The 23,309-nt window shown below is 64.5% G+C and overlaps 1 protein-coding gene across 1 annotated transcript; it reads right to left on the reverse strand.

The window, feature by feature from the left end:
* Window positions 1-7,418: 7,418 nt before the first annotated feature.
* Window positions 7,419-23,155, reverse strand: LOC136789410 (glutamate receptor ionotropic, NMDA 2D-like). The gene is given in 12 exon segments (XM_066989467.1): window positions 7,419-8,931; window positions 10,269-10,429; window positions 12,512-12,741; window positions 13,616-13,741; window positions 14,619-14,772; window positions 15,698-15,796; window positions 15,798-15,867; window positions 17,091-17,302; window positions 18,313-18,427; window positions 19,174-19,766; window positions 20,494-20,921; window positions 23,095-23,155. Coding segments are annotated over 11 exon segments (2,382 nt in total). The 5' UTR covers window positions 20,905-20,921; window positions 23,095-23,155; the 3' UTR covers window positions 7,419-8,720.
* Between the last annotated feature and the right edge of the window lie 154 nt (window positions 23,156-23,309).

Consider the following 23,309-nt stretch of genomic DNA (forward strand, 5'->3'; position numbering starts at 1 on the left):
GAATAGAAAAGCTTTAATTAAGGGGGGGGACAACACACGGGGACATCGGGGGGTCATTGGGTGACATTTGGGTGACATTGGGGACATTTGGGGAGGACATTGGGGGGATTTGGGGACATTTGGGGGACATTGGGGGCTTTGGGGACATTTGGGTGACATTGGGGACATTTGGGGACATTTGGGGGGGACATTGGGGGAAATTTGGGGACATTTGGGTGACTTTGGGGGCTTTTGGGGACATTGGTGACACGGGGGTTGGAATTTGGGGACATTTTGGTCACATTGGGGTATGGGGGGACAATTTAGGGGGCCATTGGGGGGCAAGGGGGGACATTGGATGACATTTGGGTGACGTTGGGGGACATTTGGGGACATGGTGGACATGGCAGGGACATTTGGGTGACATCGGGGTATGGGGGGACATTGAGGACATCAGGAGACATTGGGGTACATTGGGGACATGGGGGGACATTTGGGTGACATTGAGGGGGACATTGGGGGGACATTGGGGGGACATTTGGGTGACATTGGGGCATGGGGGGGACATTGAGGACATTTGGGAGCACTGCGGACATGGGGGGCAAGGGCGGACGTTTGGGGGGACATTTGGGGACATGGGGAGGACACTTGGGTGACATTGGGGGGCAAGGGGGGACATTTGGGGTGACACTGGGGCATGGGGGGAGGACATGGGGGGGCAAGGGAGGGACATTGGGGGCACGGGGGGGACATTGGGTTCTTTGGGGGACATTTGGGGACGTGGGGGGGGGGGAATCGGGTGACATTGGGGTGGGGGGGCATTTGGGGACATCAGGAGACATTGGGGGCATGGGGGGGCATGGGGGACATTGGGGACAAGGGGACATTGAGGACACTGGGGACACGAGGACATTTGGGGGGCATTAAGGACATTGGGGACGTCATGGGACGGGGGGGACATTGGGGGGACATTGGGGACATCAGCGGGAGATTGGGGACATTTGGGGGTCATTAAGGACATCGGGGACATCTGGGGGCATTTGGGGGACATTGGGGACACAGGGACGGGGGGTCACAGTCGCGGTGGCGCGGTGGCCGCGGTCGCTCACAGTTTTACGCCCCCACCCCCAAAACGCCCGGATTTGGTTAAAAAGCCGCCCGGGGACGGGAGGGGACACTTTTGGGGGACACTTTTGGGGACACTTGGGGACGTCCCCGGCCCGGGATGGGGCCAGCCCACCTGGTGGCCGCGGTGGCACCGAGGGGGGGGGGTCACAGTGGCAGCAGGGGGGGGGGGGAGGGAGACGTGGCCGTGTCCCCTGGGGGTGTCCCCAGGGGGTTGGGGACATCGGGGGGGGGCTCGGTCCCCGCGGTGTCACCCGAGCGGGCTTTGGGGGGGGGTGTCCGGGTCGGTGTCACCCCATGGGGTCACATCCGGGTCAGTGTCACCCTGTGGGGTCACATCCAGCTCGGTGTCACCCCGTGGGGGTCACGTCCGGGTCAGTGTCACCCCGTGGGGTCGCGTCCTCGTTGTCATTGTCACCCCGTGGACCGGGGGGACGTGTCCCCGTCCTCTCCGGTGTCACCCCATGGACCCCGGGGTCCCCTCCTCATCCTCACGGTGTCACCCCAAGGACCCTGGGGCCGTGTCCTTGTCACCTCGAGGCCCCCGGGGTCCCATCTTCATCACCGCGGTGTCACTTGGGACGCCCTCCTCATCCTCTTTGGTGTCACCCGGGGTCCCCTCCTCATCCTCACGGTGTCACCCCATGGGCCCTGGGTCCTGTCCTTGTCCCGTTGTCACCTCGAGGACCCCAGGGTCCCATCTTCGTCACCCGGGGCCCCTCCTCATCCTCTTTGGTGTCACCCCACGGACTTTGGGGTCCCGTCCTTGTCACCTTGAGGACCTCGGGGTCCCATCTTCATCACCGCGGTGTCACTTGGGGCGCCCTCCTCATCCTCTCTGGTGTCACCCTGAGGTCCCTGGGGTCCCGTCCTTGTCACGTTGTCACCTCATAGACCCCGGGGTCTCATCTTCATCCTCTTTGGTGTCACCCGGGCTCCCCTCCTCATCCTCACGGTGTCACCGCATGGGCCCTGGGTCCTGTCCTTGTCCCGTTGTCACCTCGAGGCCCCGGGGTCTCATCTTCATCACCGCGGTGTCACTTGGGGCCCCCTCCTCATCCTCACCAGTGTCACCCCGGGGTCCCATCTTCATCCTCTCCGGTGTCACCCGAGGGCTCCATCCTCATCCTCTTTGGTGTCACCCCGGGGTCCTGTCCCCATCACGGTGTCACCACGGGGTCCCATCTTCATCCTCTCCGGTGTCACCCCAGGGTCTCATCTTCATCACCGCGGTGTCACCCCGGGGTCCCCTCCTCATCCTCACGGTGTCACCCCAAGGACCCCGGGGCCGTGTCCTTGTCACCCTGGGGTCCCCAGGGTCCCCTCCTCATCCTCTTTGGTGTCACCCCCGGACTTTGGGGTCCCGTCCTTGTCACCTCGAGGCCGCCGGGGTCCCACCTTCATCCCCTCCTCATCCTCACGGCGTCACCCGGGGGGGGGGGGTCCCGTCCCTGTCACCCCCCAGCCCCCAGGGTCCCATCCACGCCCCCCACCCGGGACCCCAAAAGAGGCCGGAGGAGGGGGGCGGGGAGGGGACAAAGGGAGGGGGGGAACAACGGGGGGGAGGGGACAATGGGGGGGGTCTGCGCCCCCCCCGCGCCCCCCGTCATACCTCGGACTCGAGGCTGGAGAAATGCGCCGAGCCCCGGCGGGCCCCAGCCCCCCCCGGCGGGCTCCGAGGCTGGGGGGGGGGGGAGCTCCGAGGCGGGGGGGCGCCGTGGTGGGGGTGGTGGGAGGGGGGGGGGGGGCGGGGGCGGGGGGCAGCCACCCCCACCCCCGGCGCCCCCCAGGCCCCCCCCCAGGCGCTGAGGTCCTCCAGGCTGCGGGAGGCGGCGGGGGGTCGTGGCGGTGCCGGCGGCCCGGGGGGGGGGGGGCGGCGGCGCGGTGGAGCCCCCCCCGCCGCCCCCCGCCGTGGGGAGGGGGGGGGCAGCAGGAGGAGCGGGGGGGGGGGGGCCCGGCGGCGTGGGGGGGGGGCGAGTGGCGGTGGTGGTGGTGGCGGCGGGAGGGGCGCCGGGGGGCCGCGGGGGGGGCGGGTGGTGGTGGTGGTGGTGGTGGCGGGGGGGGGGCGGCCCCCCCCCAGCCCCTCCCCAGCCCCCCCCCAGCCCCCCCCCCAGGCCGGGCAGGCGCAGGGGTGGGGGGGGTGGGGGGGGCTCCCAGTCCCGCAGGCGCTCGGCCGAGCAGCTCCGGCAGCGGGGGGGGGCGCGCAGGGGGCGGGGGGGGGCAGCGGCTCCAGGCTGCCCCACGGGACCCCCCGCCGCAAACCCCGCAGGGGGGGGGGGGCGGGAGGGGGGCCCGCCCCCCCCCCAGGTGCTCGGCCGACCAGTAGCGGCCGGGGGGGGGCGGGTGGGGGGCGTGGGGGGGGGGCGGCGGAGGGGGGCGACCCCCCCCCAGGGACCCCCCGCCACGGAGCCCCCCCGTTCTCGGGGGGCAGGGAGCAGAAGTAGGCGGGGGGGAGAACCAGCAGGAGGAGGAGGCCTGGGGGGGGCCGGGGGGGGCGGGGGCTCGCCGGGGGGGGGCGGGGGGCTGGGGGGGCCCGGGGGGGAGGGGTCGCAGCCGTCGGACTCGGAGTCGCTGAGCTCGGCGTAGCGGGGGGGCGAAGTGGGCGGGGGGGGCTGTGGCGGTGCGGGGGGGGGCGGCGGGGCATGGCCCCGGCACGGGGGGCGGCACGCAGCAGGGGCTGGGCCTCGGGGTCCCCGTGGTGGTGGGAGGGGGGGGCCCCCCCGTCGGGCGGGGGGCGGCTTCGGCGGGGGGGGGGGGCGCGCTCGTCCTCGTAGGCCAGGCGGGCGTAGGGGTAGGGGGCGTGGGGTGGGGGGCGGCTCGCGGGCCCCCCCCCGCAGCGAGCGGCGGGGCCAGGGGGGTCGCCTCGGCCGCCCGGTAGCTGGGGGGTGTCGGGGGAGGGGGGCGAGCGGGGGGGGGGCCCCGAGGACCCCCCCGGCGGCAGCCCCCAGCCCCTGGGGCTCGATGGGGCCGTAGAAGCGGTGGAAGGCGTCGAAGGCGGGGGGCGCGGGGGGGGCGCGCCAGCGCTCCGGGGGGTCCTGCGGGGGTCGCGGGGGGCCGGGGGGTGGGGAGGGAAGGGGGGTGTGGGAGGGGGGGACGCGGGGGGGGCCCCCCGCTCGATGCCGGGGGGTCAGGGCTGGCAGAGGCTGGGGGGCCGGGCCCGGGGGCGTCCCTCGCCGCTGCAGCAGCTGTACATGCCCTGGGGGGGGGGGGGACACGGGGAGGGGGGTGGCACCGGGGACGTGGCCCCGTCCCCGTGGTCCCGCTCCTGTCCTGACCCCCCCCCCCCATTCCCCCCACATCCCCATATCCCCCCATGTCCCCCCATTCCTCCCCCATAACCCCATCTCCCCCCATAACCCCCCATAACCCCCTCCATAACCCCCCATAACCCCCCCATAACCCCATAACCCCCCCCACAGCCCCATAACCCCCCATAACCCCCCCCATAACCCCACAACCCCATAACCCCCCCATAACCGCATAACCTCCCCATAACCCCCCCATAACCCCCCCCATAACCCCATGACCCCCCCATAACCCCATAACCCCCCTACCCCATAACCCCCGCCACAATCCCATAACCATAACCCCCCATAACCCCATAACCCTCCCCACTGCATACCCCCTCCCACAACCCCATAAACCCCCCATGACCCCTCCATAACCCCCACAACCCCATAACGCCCCCATAACCCCCCCAAAACCCCATAACCCCCCCATGACCCCCCACCCCCCCCAACCCCATAACCCCCCCATAACCCCATAAACCCCCCCACCCCATAACCCCATAACCCCATTAACCCCCCCTAACCTTCCCACAACCCCATAACCCCACCCCCACCCCATACCCCCCCCATAGCCCCCCCATAACCCCCCCCACCCCATAGCCCCCTCATAACCCAATAACCCCCCCATAACCCCATAACCTCCCCCACCCCATACACCCCCCATAACCCCCCCCCCACAACCCCATAACCCCCCCCCAACCCCACAACCCCCCCACAACCCCCCACGACCCCCCACCCCCGGCCCCGTTACCCTGCTGAAGGCCAGCAGCAGGCGGGGCGCTGCGGGGCGGGCGGGGGCGGGGGCGGGGGGCCGTCGGCGCAGGCGCCAGTGGGCGAGGTGCTCGGCGGCGAAGACGAGGAGGCTGAGCCCCATGGCCACCAGCAGCATGTAGAAGACGCCGGCCATGTTGTCGATGTCCAGCTTGCTGCTCATCACCTCGATCTTGTCGTTGTGGCAGATCCCCGACAGCCACAGGCGCTCCAGCATCTCCAGCTCGTCTGCGGGGGCGGGGCGCGGCGCCGTCGTATCGCGAGCGCGGCGCGGTAAGAGGCGCGATGGCGGCGTGATAGTGGCGCGATAGTGGCGCGATAGTGGCGCGATAGTGGCGTGATAGCGGCGCGATAGTGGCACGATAGCGGCGTGATAGCGGCGTGATAGTGGCGCGATAGCGGCACGATAGCGGCACGATACTGGTGTGATAGTGGCGCGATAGTGGCGTGATAGTGGTGCGATAGTGGTGTGATAGTGGCACGATAGCGGCGTGATAGTGGCGTGATAGCGGCACGATAGTGGTGTGATAGTGGCGCGATAGTGGTGTGATAGTGGCGCGATAGTGGCGCGATAGTGGCGTGATGGCAGCGTGATAGTGGCGTGATAGCGGCACGATAGTGGCGCGATAGTGGCGTGATAGTGGCGTGATAGTGGCGCGATAGTGGTGTGATAGTGGCGCGATAGTGGCGCGATAGTGGCGTGATGGCAGCGTGATAGTGGCGCGATAGCGGCGCGATAGTGGCACGATAGTGGTGTGATAGTGGCACGATAGCGGCGTGATAGCAGCACGATAGTGGTGCGATAGTGGTGTGATAGTGGCGTGATATTGGCGTGATAGTGGCGCGATAGTGGTGTGATAGTAGCGCGATAGTGGCGTGATAGTGGCGTGATAGTGGTGTGATAGTGGTGTGATAGTGGCGCGATAGTGGCGCGATAGTGGCGTGATGGCGGCGTGATAGTGGCGCGATAGCGGCGCGATAGTGGCACGATAGTGGTGTGATAGTGGCACGATAGCGGCGTGATAGCAGCACGATAGTGGCGCGATAGTGGTGTGATAGTGGCGCGATAGTGGCGTGATAGTGGCGCGATAGTGGTGTGATAGTGGCACGATAGCGGCGTGATAGTGGCGTGATAGCGGCACGATAGTGGTGTGATAGTGGTGTGATAGTGGCGTGATAGCGGCGTGATAGTGGTGTGATAGTGGCGCGATAGCGGCACGATAGTGGCGTGATAGTGGCGCGATAGTGGCGTGATAGTGGCGCGATAGTGGCACGATAGCGGCGCGATAGTGGCGTGATAGTGGTGTTATAGTGGCGCGATAGTGGTGTGATAGTGGTGTGACAGTGGTGTGATAGTGGCGCGATAGTGGTGTGATAGTGCCGTGATAGTGGCACAATAGTGGTGTGATAGTGGTGTGATAGTGGCACGATAGTGGCACGATTGTGGTGTGATAGTGGCGCGATAGTGGCGCGTTAGTGGCGCGATAGCAGCACGATAGTGGTGTGATAGTGGTGTGATAGTGGCGCGATAGTGGCACGATAGTGGCATGATAGCGGCGTGATAGTGGCGCGATAGCGGCACGATAGTGGTGTGATAGTGGCGCGATAGTGGCACGATAGTGGCATGATAGCGGCGTGATAGTGGCGCGATAGCGGCACGATAGTGGTGTGATAGTGGCGTGATAGTGGCGCGATAGTGGCGTGATAGCGGCACGATAGTGGTGTGATAGTGGCGTGATAGTGGCGCGATAGTGGCGCGATAGTGGGGTGATAGTGGCGCGATAGTGGTGTGATAGTGGCACGATAGCGGCGTGATAGTGGCGTGATAGCGGCACGATAGTGGCGCGATAGTGGTGTGATAGTGGCGTGATAGTGGCGTGATAGTGGCGCGATAGTGGTGTGATAGTGGCGCGATAGTGGCGCGATAGTGGCGTGATAGCGGGGTGATAGTGGCGCGATAGCGGCGCGATAGCGGCACGATAGTGGTGTGATAGTGGCGTGATAGTGGCGCGATAGTGGTGTGATAGTGGCGCGATAGTGGTGTGATAGTGGCACGATAGCGGCACGATAGTGGTGTGATAGTGGCGTGATAGTGGCACGATAGTGGTGTGATAGTGGCGTGATAGTGGCACGATAGTGGCGTGATAGTGGCGCGATAGTGGCGTGATAGTGGCGCGATAGTGGCGTGATAGTGGCGCGATAGTGGCACGATAGCGGCGCGATAGTGGCGTGATAGTGGTGTTATAGTGGCGCGATAGTGGTGTGATAGTGGTGTGACAGTGGTGTGATAGTGGCACGATAGCGGCACGATAGTGGTGTGATAGTGGCGTGATAGTGGCACGATAGTGGGTGTGATAGTGGCGCAATAGTGGTGTGATAGTGCCGTGATAGTGGCACAATAGTGGTGTGATAGTGGTGTGATAGTGGCACGATAGTGGCACGATTGTGGTGTGATAGTGGCGTGATAGTGGCACGATAGTGGCGTGATAGTGGTGCGATAGTGGTGTGATAGTGGCGCGATAGCGGCGTGATAGTGGCGCGATAGCGGCACGATAGTGGTGTGATAGTGGCACGATAGTGGCACAATAGCCTTATGATAACATCTCAATAACATCACGATAACATCATGATACTGGCACGATAGTGGCACGATAGCCTTGAGATAGCAGCACAATAGTGTCGCAATAACATCACGGTAATGTCATGATACTGGCACGTTAGCGTTGTGATAGCAGTACAATAGTGTCGCAATAACATCACGGTAATGTCGTGGTGCCAGCACGATAGCAGCATGATAGTGGCGTGATAGCACTGCGATAACATTGTGATAATGTCACGATAATGTCATGATACCGGCACGATAGCGGCACGATAGCAGCACGATACTGTCACTGTCACAACACCGTCACTGTCACAACACCTGTCACGACACCCACCACTATTATGACACCCACCACTATCACAACACCCACCACTATTATGACACCCGTCCCGCTGCTGTCACTATCACAATACCCATCAGGACACCCATCACTGTCACGACACCCGTCACTATCACGACACCCATCACAACACCATCACTACCACAACGCTCATCGCTATCACGACCCCTGGCACCGTCACAACACCCGTCCCACCACCGTCACTATCATGACACCCGTCGCAACACCCAACACTATCACGACGCCCATCACTATCACGACGCCCATCGCTATCATGACGCCCTTCACTACCACGATGCCATCACTATCACAACACTACCACTATCACAACGCCACTGCTATCGCAACACCCACCATGATCACACCATCACTATCACAACACCACCGCTATCACGACAACCACCACAATTACACCATCGCTATCACAACACTACCACTATCGCGACACCCTCCACTATCGCGACACCCACCACGATCACACCATCGCTACCGCAACACCCACCGCTATCCCGGCACCCACCGCCATCAGGACGTCCCCTCCCTCTCGCGACGCCCGCCGCTCTCGCGACACCCGCCAGCTCTCGCGACGCCCGCCAGCTCTCGCGACGCCCGCCAGCTATCTATCGCGACGCGCCGTACCGTCGCCCAGCAGCTGCAGCAGCGCGAGGTCGAGGGGCCGCTTCCAGCGCGAGCCCTTCTGCAGGGCGATGCCGTAGCCGGTGGTGGCGAACACCTTCCCCGAGCCGATGGTCACCAGCTTGCAGCCCTCGTCCTTGCGCGCCATGTAGTTCAGCACCGCCGCGTCGTAGATGAAGGCGTCCAGCTTCCTGCGGGGCGGGGCGGGGCGGGGAGGGGCGGGGCCGTGCCAGGACAAGCCCCGCCCACCGCCCGGCCCCGCCCGCCGGGCGCAGAGCCCCGCCCCCCCCCGCAGCCAGTGGGCCCCCGCGTCCCGTCTCGCCCTGACCGCCCTACAAAAGCGGCCCCGCCCACACCCAAAACCCCGCCCACTGCCATCAAGCCCCGCCCACACTCAAAGCCCCGCCCACTGCCAACAGGCCCCGCCCACTGCCAACAAAGCCCCGCCCATGGTGCCAAGCCCCGCCCACAAGGCTTAAGCCCCGCCCCCGCAGCCAGCGGCCCCCCGCCCCCCGCGTCCCGTCTCGCCCTGACTGCCCTACAAAAGTGGCCCCGCCCACACCCAAAGCCCCGCCCACTGCCAACAAGCCCCGCCCGCTGCACCAAGCCCCACCCACACGCATTAAGCCCCGCCCCAAACCCAACAGTCCCCGCCCCCTTTCCCTGCCCCTCTCCCCGTCCCCACCCCCTTCTCCAGGCCCCGCCCCCTCCCTGACCCCACCCACCCGTGGCCCCGCCCCCCATGGCCCCAACCCCTTTCCCATCGCCCCCTCCCTGACCCCGCCCCCTCTCCCTGCTCCTCTCCCTGCCTCCACCCCTTGGGCCCTCCCTGACCCCATGACCCCACCCCTCCCTGACCCTGACCCCTCCCTGACCCCGCCCCCTCTCCCTTCCCCTCTCTCTGACCCCACCTCCTGTCCCCATCCCCATGGCCCCACCCTGACCCCGCCCCCTGACCCCACCCTCCCTGACCCCGCCCCCTCCCTGACCCCACCCCTCCCTGGCCCTGCCCCCTCCCTGACCCCACCCCCTGACCCCACCCCCTCTCCCTGCCCCTCCCTCTGGCCCCACCCCCTGTCCCCATCCCCACCCCTTTCCCCATGGCCCCTCCCTGACCCCACCCTCCCTGACCCCGCCCCTGACCCCACCCCTCCCTGACCCCGCCCCCTGACCCCACCCCTCCATGACCCCAGCCCCTCTCCCTGCCCCTCTCTCTGGCCCCACCCCCTGTCCCCATCCCCACCCCTCCCTGACCCCACCCTCCCTGGCCCTGCCCCCTCCCTAACCCCGCCCCCTGGCCCCACCCTCCCTGGCCCCGCCTCCTGACCCCGCCCCTTCCCTGACCCCAACCCCACCGACCCCAACCTTGACCCCACCCCTCCCTGACCCTGCCTCCTCTTCATCCCCACCCCCTGTCCCCATCCCCATGGCCCCTCCCTGACCCCACCCTGCCTGACCCCACCCTCCCTGGCCCCGCCCCCGACCCCACCCTCCCCGGCCCCGCCCCCCGTCCCGGCCCCGCCCCTACCCGCTCTTGAGGTGCTGCAGGGCGTCCTCGACGCGGCGCTGGTTGTACTTGAGCATGTGGCTGTGCATGGCCGGGTAGTTGCTGCGGATGTTCTTCTCCGTGCTGCCGTTGGGCACCGTGCCGAACTTCAGGGGGGGGTACTGCTCCTGGGGGCGCTGGAACTGGGGGGGCACCGGGGGTCAGGGGGGGTCAGGGGGGTCATGGGGGGTACTGATCCTGGGGGTACTGCTCCTGGGAGTACTGCTCCTGGGGGGGCACCGGGGGTCAGGGGGGGCGGGGGGGGGTCATGGGGTGTACGGCTCCTGGGGGTACTGCTCCTGGGGGCGCTGGAACTGGGGGGGCACCAGGGGTCAGGGGGGTCAGGGGGTTGGGGGGGTCAGGGGGTCGGGGGGGTCGGGGGGTACTGCTCCTGGGGGCGCTGGAACTGGGGGGGCACCAGGGGGTCAGGGGGACATGGGAGGGGTCAGGAGGGGTACTGCTCCTGGGGGGTACTGGTCCTGGGGGTGCTGGAACTGGGGGGGCACTGGGGGGTTTGGGGGGGTCAGGGGGGTCGGGGGGGGTGTGAGGACATGGGGGTGTGAGGGGGTTGGGGGGGTGGGGGGACATGGGGGGGTCAGGGGGGTACTGCTCCTGGGGGTGCTGGAACCGGGGGGGGGTCAGGGGGGTCGGGGGGGTGTGGGGACATGGGGGGGGTCAGGTGGATGGGGGGATCATGGGGGTACTGCTCCTGGGGGTACTGCTCCTGGGGGTGCTGGAACTGGGGGGAGGACACGGGGGGGGTCCTGCTTCTGGGGAACGGGGTCAGGGGCTGCGGGGGTTGGACCCCATTGGGTCGTGTTGGACCCCATGGGGCCATGTGGGGCTGTATGGGGGTTTATGGACCCGTGTTGGACCCTATGGGGCTATATGGGGCCATGTTAGACCCTACGGGGCCATATAGGGCCATGTTGGACCCTATGGGGACATATAGGGCCGTATAGGGGTTTACAGAGACGTGTTGGACCCCATGGGGCCATATGGGGCCATGTTGGACCCCACGGGGCCATATAGGGCCATGTTGGACCCTATGGGGACATACGGGGCTGTATGGGGTTTACAGAGACGTGTTGGACCCCACGGGGCCATATAGGGCCATGTTAGACCCCATGGGGCCATATGGGGCCATGTTAGACCCTATGGGCCCATATAGGTCTGTGTTGGACCCCATGGGGCCATATAGGGCCTTGTTAGACCCTATGAGGCCATATGGGGCCACATTGGACCCCATGGGGCAATAAAGGGCCATGTTGGACCCCACGGGGCCATATAGGGCCGTGTTGGACCCTATGGGGACATACGGGGCCGTATGGGGGTTTACAGAGATGTGTTGGACCCCGTGGGGCCATGTTAGACCCCATGGAGCCATATGGGGCCATGTTGGACCCCACGGGGCCATATAGGGCCGTGTTGGACCTTATGGGGACATACGGGGTTGTATGGGGGTTTACAGAGATGTGTTGGACCCCATGGGGCCATATAGGGCCATGTTAGACCCCACGGGGCCATATAGGGCCTTGTTAGACCCCATGGGGCCATATAGGGCTGTGTTGGACCCCACGGGGCCATATAGGGCCATGTTAGATCCTATGGGGCCATATAGGGCCGTGTTAGACCCCATGGGGCCATATAGGGCTGTGTTAGACCCCACGGGGCCATATAGGGCCATGTTAGATCCTATGGGGCCATAATATACGGCCGTGTTAGACCCCATGGAGCCATATACGGCCATGTTAGACCCCATGGGGCCATATAGGGCTGTGTTAGACCCCACGGGGCCATATAGGGCCTTGTTAGACCCTATGGGGACATACGGGGCCACATTGGACCCCATGGGGCCATACAGGGCCATGTTAGACCCCACAGGGCCATATAGGGCCATGTTAGACCCCCATGGGGCCATATAGGGCCGTGTTAGACCCCCATGGGGCCATATAGGGCCGTGTTAGATCCTATGGGGCCATATAGGGCCATGTTAGACCCCCATGGGGCCATATAGGGCCGTGTTGGACCCCATGGGGCCATATGGGGCCTTGTTAGATCCTATGGGGCCATATGGGGCCATGTTGGACCCCACAGGGCCATACAGGGCCGTGTTAGATCCTATGGGGCCATATAGGGCCATGTTAGACCCCACGGGGCCATATAGGGCCGTGTTGGACCCCACGGGGCCATACGGGGCCACGCGGGACCCTCCGGGGCCGCACCTTGCGGTCGCTGAGCCCCGAGACGGTGTCGACGTACTCCTCCTGGATCATGAAGGCGGCCAGGTTGGCCGTGTAGCTGGCGAGGAAGATGACGGCGAAGAAGGCCCAGACCAGCACCATGATCTTGCTGGTGGTGCCGCGCGGGTTCTCCACCGGCACCGAGTTGTTGAACACCAGCGCCCACAGCAGCCACAGCGACTTCCCGATGGTGAACTTGGAGCCGCCCGCGCCTGGGGGGGGACGGGACACGGGGTCGCCCCCTGACCCCCCCCAGACCCCCTCGGGTCCCCCCCCCCCCCCCCCCAATATCCCCCCACGTCCCCCCGTGTCCCCAAATCCCTTCACATCCCAGTATGCTCCCTCCCAGTATCCTCCCTCCCAGTTACCCCCAGTTACCCGTCCCCCCAATAACCCCCCCGTTACACGTCCCCCCAGTCCCCCCCCAGTTGCACCCCCCCAGTATCCTCTCTCCCAGTTACCCCCCCCTTCCCAATTACCCCTCCCAGTATCCCCCTCATCCCAGTTACCCTTCTCAGTTACCCCCCAGTTACCCCCCCCCATCCCAGTTACCCCTCCCAGTCCCCCTCCATCCCAGTTAGCCCCCCAGCTTCCCCCCCATTCTAGTTACCCCCCCATTCCCCCCCCATCCCAGTTACCCCTCCCAGTACCTCCCATCCCAGTTACCACCCCATTTCTCCCCCCATTCCTCCCCTCTCCCAGTTACCTTCCCCAGTTACACCCCCAGTTACCCCCCTCCCAATTACCCCCCAATTACCCACCCCATTTCCCCCCCCAGTGTCCCAATTCCCCCCCCAGTACCCCTTTCCCAGTTACCCTTCCCAGTTATTATCCAGTAACCCCCCTCATCCCAGTAACCCCCCTCATCCCAGTTACCCCCCCTCCCGATTACCCCCTCCCAGTTACCCCCCCCAAATCCCCTCCCAGTCCCCCCCCCCAATTCCCCCCCAGTATCCCCTTTCCCCGCTACCCTTCCCAGTTATTCCCCGTCCCAGTGACCCCCTCCCCCCAGTAACCCCCCCCAGTTGCCCCCCCCAGTTGCCCCCCCCCCAGTTGCCCCCCCCCCAGTTGCCCCCCCCCGCTCACGCCGGCCGGCGCCCAGGCTGCGGTTGTAGCCCCCGGGGCTGAAGTACTCGAAGAGGAAGACGGTGACGGCCACCACGGTCAGGCACATGACGAACATCATCACCCACACGGCCGGGCTGTACGGCTCTGCGGGCCCCCCGGAAATAAATGACCCCCCCCCCGAAATAAACAACCCCCCCAAAAGTACCCCCTCGATAAATAACAGCCCCCCAAAATACCCCAAAGTACATTAACAGCCCCCCAAAAATATCCTCCTAACACATAACACCCCCCAAATAAATAACGCCCCCCAAATAAATAACACCCCCCCAAATAAATGACCCCCCCGAAATAAATAACAGCCCCCAATAAAAAACACCCCCCCAAAAATACCCCCTCGATGAGTAACAGCCCCAAAAATGACCCCAAAATACGTTAACAGCCCCCCAAAATACCCTCCTAAGACAAATAACACCCCCCCGAAAATAAATGACCCCCCCCAAATAAATAACCCCCCCAAAGTACCCCCCTCGATGAATAACAGCCCCCCAAAATACCCCGAAGATACGTTAACACCCCCAAAAATACCCTCGTAAGACATGCCCCCAAATAACACCCCCAATTAAATGACACCCCCCCAATAAATAACACCCTCCCCAAAATAAATACACCCCCCCAGATAAGTAACACCACCCAAATACCCCCCCTGGTAAATAACAGCCCCCAAAATACCCCCCCAATGTTCCCCTAATAAATCACCCCAGTAGGTCCCCCCAATAAACCACCCCCAATAAACTCTCCCCCCAATAAATAAGTCCCCCAATGACCCCCCCAATAACTGCCCCCCCCATTAATTGCCCCCCCCCCAATTACCGAGGAAGGCGGAGGGGGACACGGTGCCGTTGCTGCACACCACCATCATGCTGTACCCCCCCCCCCAATAACCCCCCCCCAATAAACACCCACCCAATAACCAACCCCCCCCAATGACCCCCCCCATTAATTGCCCCCCCCCCCCAATTACCGAGGAAGGCGGAGGGGGACACGGTGCCGTTGCTGCGCGCCACCATCACGCTGATGCCGGTCTCGACGAAGGGCACGGAGAAGTCGACGACCTCGGAGCGCTCCTCGTTGATGGTCAGCGAGCCGATCGCCATGTCGGCGCGCCGGGCCGACACCTGGGTGGGGCCGGGGGGCGGGGCTTAGGAGGGCGGGGTCCCGGGAGGGTGGGGTCTCTGGGGGTGTGGCTGGGGGGGTGTGGTCAGAGAGGCATGCCACACCTCACCCAGGCGGTAGGCTTGGGCAGAGCTGGGGGGCGTGGCTTAAGGGGTGGGAGGGCGTGGTCATGGGGGCGGGACTTAGGAGGGCGTGGGTCGTGAGGGTGTGGTCCCTGGAAGGGTGTGGTCTCGGGGGCATGGCTTAGGGGGCGTGGTCAGGGGGATGTGTCCCACCTCATAACCTGGGTCAGTAGTGGACTTAGGAGGGCGTGGTCCAGGGCCGGGGGCGGGGCTTAGGGTGGTCCCGGGAGGGGGGCGTCAGAGGGGCATATCATCAAGTGGACTTGGGGGCCAAGAGGTGGGGGCGTTCACCAGAGGGCGGGACTTAGGAGGGCGTGGCCGTGTGGGCGTGGTCCTGGGGCGGGGCTTGGGGGGGTGTGGTTGGGTGGGGGTGTGTCCCGCTTTGCCTGGGCGGAGACCTGGGCAGGGGCGGGGGGGTGGGGGCGTGGCTTAGGAGGGTGTGGCCGTGGGGTGTGGTTTAGGAGGGCGTGGCCTAGGAGGGCGTGGCCAGGTGGGTGTGGCTTAGGGGGTGTGGCCAGAGGGGGCGTGTCCTACCTCGTCTAGACAGAGATCTGTGTGGTGGTTGTGGGGGGCACAGGAGGGTGTGGTCATCAGGGGGCGTGGTCAACGGGGGCGTGTCTTAGGTGGGTGTGGCAAGTTGGGCGTGGCCGGGTGGGTGTGGCTTAGGGTGGGTGTGGCCAGAGGGGGCGTGTCCCACCTTGCCCAGGTGGAGACCCGCGCAGGGCCTGCGGGGCATGGCTTAGGAGGGCGTGGCTTAGGAGGGCGTGGCCCTTAATGGGGCGTGGCCTAAGGGGGCGTGTCCCACCTCGCCGATCATGCCGTTCCAGACGCCGTCCACCTTCTTGCCGTGGGTGCCGTGGGTCACCAGGTAGAGGTCGTAGGTGAAGGGCAGGGCGCGCGCCAGGGCGCTTCAGCAGGTCGATGCAGAACCCCTTGCAGCAGCGCTTGGCGGGGGGGGGCGGCTCCCCGGGGGGGCTGTAAATTGGGGGGGGGCACCATGGGGTCGGGGGGGCACTGGGGGGGGGCATTGGGGGGTATAAGGGGGCATTGGGGGGGTTATATGGGGCTGGGGGGGCTGGATGTCGATGCAGAACCCCTCGCAGCAGTGCTTGGGGGGGGGGGGGGGGGGCCTCTCCGGGGGGGCTGCAAGTTTGGGGGGGGGGCATAAGGGGACATTGGGATATGGGGGGGATATTGGGACATGGGACATGGGGGGGTCACCAGGACATGGGGGGGGTCACCAGAATATGATGGGGGGGTCACCAGGCCACTGGGAGGGGGGGGGTCACCAGGCCCCTGGGGGGGGTTCACACCATAGTCACCAGAACTCACCATGACATGGAGAGGTGTCACCGGGCCCCTCACCAGGCCCCTGAGGGGTCACCACCATGTGGGGTCACAGAACATGACGTGACATGGGGGGGTCACCAGGCCACCAGGGGGGGGGGGGGGGGGGGTCACCACCATGTGGGGTCACCAGACATGGGGGGGGTCACCAGGCCAGCAGGGGGGGGTCACCAGGGGGGGGGGGGGGGTCACCAGAACTTGGGTGGGGTCACCAGAACATGGGGGGGGGGTCACCATGACACGGGGGCGTCACCACCATGGGGGGTCACCATGACATGGTGGAGTCACCAGGTCCCAGAACATGGGGGGGTCACCGTGACACAGGGGGGTCACCATGCCACCAGGGGAGGTCACCAGGCCCATGGGTGGGGTCACCATGTGGGGTCACCATGCGGGGGGGTCACCAGGCCCCCTGGGGAGGGTTCACCACCATGTGGGGTCACCAGACACGGGGGGGTCACTGCCATGGGGGGGTCACCAGGACATGGGGGGGGGTAACCATGACACGGGGGGGGGTCACCAGGCCCCTGGGGGGGTCACCACCACGTGGGGGTCACCATGACCGGAGAACATGGGGGGGGTCACCATGACACGGGGGGGTCACCATGACATGGGGGGGTCACCACCATGGGGAGGTCACCATGACATGGGGGGGTCACCATGACACGGAGACACTGCCATGGGGGAGGTCACCATGACACGGGGGGGTCATCAGGACATGGGAGGTCACATCATGTGGGGTCACATGACACGGGGATCACCGCCATGGGGGGGTCACCATGACACGGGGGGGTCACCAGGCCACCGGGGGGGGTCACCAGGCCCCCGGGGGGGGCGTCGCCGGCCCCCACCTGTGCGTGCGGTTCAGCTGCTGGCGGCAGGGCACGGAGTCGCGGATGCAGGTGCCGGTGTCGGGGTCGACGCCCTCGACGATGACGAAGGGGCGCTCCTCCAGCGTGGCCACTGCCAGGTGCCGCCCGTCCGCCACCGGCCGCGGGAACCCCCCCGCGCCCGGCCACGCCGGGTACTTCATGCGCAGCACGCGGCGCTCCCAGCTGCCCACCTGGGGGGGGGGGCAGAGAAATAAGTCAGCGAAACGAGAAATCTGGTGGCAAGAAAAAATTTAAAAAAAAAATTAAAAAAAAAAACGAAAAAAACGGATGGAAAAGAAAAAAACGGACGGCAAAAAAATGTAATGAAAAAAGGATAGAAAAAATAACGGTAATAGTTGGATGGCAAAAAAGAATATGGTAATAAAAGGGTGGCGAAGAAATAATAATAAAAAAAAGGATGGCAAAAAAAATAATAAGAATAATTAAAAGGATGGCAAAAAAATAAGAATTAAAAAAGGTTGGCAAAAAATAATAATAAAAAAGGACGGCAAAAAATAATAAAAAAGGATGGCAAAAAATAATAATTAAAAAAGGATAGCAAAAATAATAATTATTTTAAAAAAGAATGGCTAAAAAAAATAATAATAATAAAAAAAGGATGGCAAAAAATAATAATTAAAAAAAATGGCAAAAAAACAACTCCCTCCTCCCAAAAAAAAGGATGAAAAAAAAAAAGATGGAAAAAAAGAATCAAACAAACCCCACCCCCAAAAAGAAATGATGGCAAAAAAATGACCCCCCCCCACCCACAAAAAATGGATGGCAAAGAAACCAAAAACAAACGAACAAACAAACAAACAGATGGCAAAAACAAAAAAGATGGAAAAAAAACAAGAAACAAACAAACAAACAAAAAAGGATGGGGAAAAAAAACAAAACCAAAAAAGAAAAAGAAAAAATGGATGGCAAGAAACCCCCTCAAAAATTAAAAAAAAAATGGATGGAAAAAAAAAAAAAACAATGACAAAAAAACAAACAAACAAAATCCCCAAGAAACCCCCCCCAAACCCCAAAACAGATGCCAAAAAAAGATCAAAACGAAACCAAAAACTCAAAAAACAGATGGCAAAAAATCAATAAAAAAATAAAATAAACCCAAACCCCAAAAGCGGATGGCAAAAGCCCCAACCCCCCCTAGAGCCGACGCCAAATCTCCCGGGACCAGCGCGCCGCCGCTCACCACCTCCCAGCTGCGCTCCTTGTTGAGCGCGATGACGACGAGCGAGGGGTTGACGAGGAAGCCGTCGGCGTTGAAGGAGAAGTCCTTCTGCCCCCAGGTGATGTTGGTGAAGTACCTTCGGGGGGGGGGGGGGGGGGGGGCACCGTCACCGCCGCGGCCCCCCCGGGACATGAGGGACGCGAGGGATGCGCCCAATGCATGCGATGCATATGATGCGTGCGATGCCCAGGATGCACGCAATGCATGCGATGCTCTTGATGCACGCAGTGCATGTGATGCACACGATGCGTGCAATGCACGCAATGCCCACAATGCACGCGATGCACACAATGCATGTGATGCCCACGCTGCATGTGATGCGTGCGATGCATGGGATGCATGCGATGCCCATGATGCACACGATGCACGTGTTGTCCTTGATGCATGGGATGCCCACGATGCCCACAATGCATGCGATGCCCATGATGCACACGATGCACGTGTTGCCCTCGACGCATGCAATGCATGCAATGCCCATGATGCACGTGGTGCACACAACACACACAATGCCTGCAACGCGTGCGATGCCTGTGATGCGCATGATGCCCGTGATGCCCACAATGCATACAATGCACGCGATACACGTGATGCACACAATGCCTGTGACGCCCGCAATGCAATGCATGTGATGCACGCGATGCCCGTGATGCATGCAATGCACGCGATGCCCACAATACCCACAATGCCCACAATGTGCATGATGCCCGGGATGCACGCAATGCATGCAATGCACGCAATGCAGGCAATACACACGATGCGCGCAATGCCTGCGATACCCAGGACACCCAGGAGGCCCGGACCGCCCGCCCCGGCGGGTCTCACCGATGGAGGTCGTCGTTGCCCTGGGTGGCGTTGGGCGCCCGGCAGTCGTTGTTGAACTCGGGGATGAAGCCGTAGTCCCGCAGCAGGGCCTCGGCCCCCTTGGCCACGATGGCCACGCCGTTGCGCACCCGGTGCTGGAGGTCGTCGCGCCAGCCGGAGGACAGCACGGCGAAGAGGCCGGCGGGGAGGTCCTCGGGCAGCTCCTCGCTGCCCCCCAGGTTGGTGCCCACCACGAACCAGATGTAGCCGGGCCCGGCGAGGCCAGCCTCCCGCGCCGCCCGGAAGATGGCCTCGGCCTCCTCCCGCGAGCAGTAGAGCAGCCGGATCTGGGCGCTGACCTCGCGGAGCTGCCGCCGCAGCCGCGTCCCCTCGGGGTCGTCGGTCAGGTTGAGGGTGAGGACGCCGCGGTGCTCCCAGCCGATGAAGCTGCTGTCGGTGAGCACCTCCACGTAGTCCACGAAGTCCTCGTAGCCGGGGAAGAGGGTGGTGACGACGGCGAAGGACGTCCAGTCGTACTCCTCCAGCACCTCGAAGATCACCTGGAGCTGCTGCTCTGTCGAGGAGCCCAGCTGGAGGAAGGTGGAGCCCTTCTCCTGCGGGGACAGGGGGCAGCGTGGGGGGCAATGGGTTGGCTCTCAGCATGCTTGGGGTCAAGCAGTTGGCTCTCGGCATGCTTGGGGTCATTGGGTTGGCTCTCGGCATGGGTTGGGGTTGGGTTGGGGTCAATGGGTTGGCTCTAGGCATGCTTGGGGTCATTGGGTTGGCTCTAGGCATGGGTTGGGGTTGGGTTGAGATCATTATTTTGGTTCTAAGTATGGTTGGGGTTGGGTTGGGGTCAATATTTTGGCTCTAGACGTGTTTGGGGTTGGGTTGAGGTCAATGGGTTGGCCCTAGACATGGTTGGAGTTTGGTTTTGGTCAATGGGTTGGCTCTAGGCATGGCTGAAGTGGGGTTGGGGTCAATATTTTGGCTCTAGGCATGATTCAAGTTGGGTTGGAGTCAATGCGTTGGCCCTAGACATGGTTGGGGTTGGGTTGAGGTCAATGGGTTGGCCCTAGACGTGATTGGGGTTGGGTTGGGGTCAACAGGTTGCCTCTAGGCACAATTAGGGTTGGGTTGGGGTCAATATTTTGTCTCCAGACATGCTTGGGGTCGGGTTGGGGTCAACGTTTTGGCCCTAGACGTGTTTGGGGTTGGGTTGGGGTCAATGGGTTGGCCCTAGACGTGTTTGGGGTTGGGTTGGGGGTCGATGTTCCGGCTCCAGTCCCCTTTCGGGGCTGTCGCGCGGCTCTGCATGTGCCCACATCCCCCCCCCCAAACCTTGGGCGTGAGCACGATGGCGGAGCCGCCGTTGACGCCGACGATGGGCACCGAGGTCTGGGCCGAGATGAAGTCGAGGATCTGCGCCACGGCCTCGGAGCCGGAGTCGTCCTCGAAGACGACGCCGTGGATGCGCAGCGAGGAGAGGACGTCGCAGAGGCGCACGATCAGGCTCCGGGGGTTGGTGTCGTTCAGCACCACCGCCACCGGGTTGACGTCCAAGGGGAAGTCCCGGAAGGCGGCGGGGGCCAGGCGGGCGCCGGCGGGGCCGTAGGAGGCGCCGCTGAGGATGACGGCCACGTTGAGCGCCCGCCGGCCGCCCTCGGGACGCGGCTCCAGGAAGGGGCCGGCGCAGGCCAGCGCCAGGGCGAAGAGCATGGTGCCGAGCGGGGCGGCCCCGCGGGCGGTCATGGCGCCGGCGCCGAGGCCTAAGGGGAGGGGGGTGGGCGGGGAAGGGGGAGGGGGGGGTCAGATGGGGTGCGCGGTGGCACCCGGTGGCACCCGGTGGCACCCAGTGCCAGCCAGCATCAGCCAGCATCGCCCAGTGCCCCCGGTGCCACCCAGCATCACCCAGTGCCCCCCAGCATCACCCAGTGCCCCCAGTGCCAGTCAGTATCGCCCAGTGCCCCCAGTGTCACCCAACGTCACCCAGTGCCCCCAGTGCCACCCAGCATCACCCAGTGCCCCCAGTGCCAGTCAGCATCGCCCAGTGCCCCCGGTGCCACCCAGCACCACCCAGTGCCCCCAGTGCCACCCGACGTCACCCAGTGTCACCCGACGTCACCCAGTGCCCCCAGTGCCACCCAGCACCACCCAGTGCCCCCAGTGCCACCCGACGTCACCCAGCATCACCCGACATCACCCAGTGCCCCCAGTGCCACCCAGCACCACCCAGTGCCCCCAGTGCCACCCGACGTCACCCAGTGTCACCTGACATCACCCAGTGCCCCCAGTGCCACCTGACATCACCCAGTGTCACCCGACGTCACCCAGTGCCCCCAGTGCCACCCAGCACCACCCAGTGCCCCCAGTGCCACCCGACGTCACCCAGCGTGACCCGACATCACCCAGTGCCCCCAGTGCCACCCAGCACCACCCAGTGCCCCCAGTGCCACCCGACATCACCCAGCGTCACCCGACGTCACCCAGTGCCCCCAGTGCCACCCAGCACCACCCAGTGCCCCCAGTGCCACCCGACGTCACCCAGCGTCACCCGACGTCACCCAGTGCCCCCAGTGCCACCCAGCACCACCCAGTGCCCCCAGTGCCACCCGACGTCACCCAGTGTCACCCGACGTCACCCAGTGCCCCCAGTGCCACCCAGCACCACCCAGTGCCCCCAGTGCCACCCGACGTCACCCAGCGTGACCCGACATCACCCAGTGCCCCCGGTATCACCCTACATCACCCAGTGCCACCCAACATCACCCAGTACCCAGCACCACCCAGTGTCACCGGTGCCAGCAGTGACACAGCACCACCAGTGCCACCCAGTGCCACCAGAGCCACCCGGTGCCACCCAGCATCATCCAGTGCCCGGCGTCACTGGTGCCAGCAGTGACACAGCACCACCAGAGCCACCCAGTGCTCCCAGTGCCGCCCCTGCCCCACTGTACTGGGGGCCCACATCGGGCCCAGCTCCAGAACACGTCGCGACATGTCACGACACGCCGTCGCTCCCCGACACGCGGGGCACGGCAAGGACAGTGCGGGGGGCCCCCGGGGGACACCGGGGACCCCCGGAGGGGCCCCGTCCCCAGCCCGGGGGTGACCTTGAGGCCACCGCGTGCGTGTCCCAGGGACAGACCCCGTAACGTCCCCATAACGTCCCCGTCCCCGTAACACCGGGGGACAAACCCGCGGCACCGTCCCCATCCCTGCAACGTCCCCGCGCCGGTGGGGACAGACCTGTGCCGGGGGTGGGGGGGGGACGACACAAACCAGTGCCAAACCGGTGCCAAACTGGTGCCACCATCCCCACAGCAGCAGGGGGCAGCCCCATAGCGCTGCCCCATAGCCGTGGGGACAAACCCGCACCAGTGTCCCCACGGCGCTGCCCCACGGCACTGCCCCACGGCATCCTACAGCGCTGCCCCATAGCGCTGCCCCACGGCTGTGCCCTATGGCTTCACCCCATGGCTCTGCCCCACAGCTCTGCCCCATGGATCTGCCCCATAACTCAGCCCCACAGCTCAGCCCCACAGATCTGCCCCATGGCACCACCCTATGGCACTGCCCCACAGATCTGCCCCATAACTCAGCCCCACGGCTCTGCCCCACAGCTCTGCCCCATGGCACCGCCCCACAGCTCTGCCCCACGGATCTGCCCCATGGCACCACCCTATGGCACTGCCCCACAGCTCTGCCCCATAACTCAGCCCCACGGCTCTGCCCCACAGATCTGCCCCACGGCACCACCCCATGGCACCGCCCCACAGCTCTGCCCCATGGATCTGCCCCACAGCTCTGCCCCATAACTCAGCCCCACAGCTCAGCCCCACAGATCTGCCCCATGGCACCACCCCATGGCACTGCCCCACGGCTCTGCCCCATAGATCTGCCCCATAACTCAGCCCCATGGCTCTGCCCCACGGCTCCTACCTGGGCCCAGCTCCGCTCCCGGGGGCTCTGCCTCATCTCGGCTGCAGATGGGGGGGGGGAATTTGGGGACACGGGGACGGGATTTGGGGGGGGGAGAATTTGGGGCCGGGGGGGGATTTGGGGTCGGGGGGGGGGGGGGGGCAAGGAACTGGGGGGGGGAGCAGAAACGGGTGGGGCTGGGGGGGGGGCTGAGGCGGCTGCTCCTGGGGGGGGGG

Source organism: Anser cygnoides, unplaced genomic scaffold, assembly GCF_040182565.1.
Source record: "Anser cygnoides isolate HZ-2024a breed goose unplaced genomic scaffold, Taihu_goose_T2T_genome scaffold_44_1, whole genome shotgun sequence".
Classification (NCBI taxonomy): Eukaryota; Metazoa; Chordata; class Aves; order Anseriformes; family Anatidae; genus Anser; species Anser cygnoides.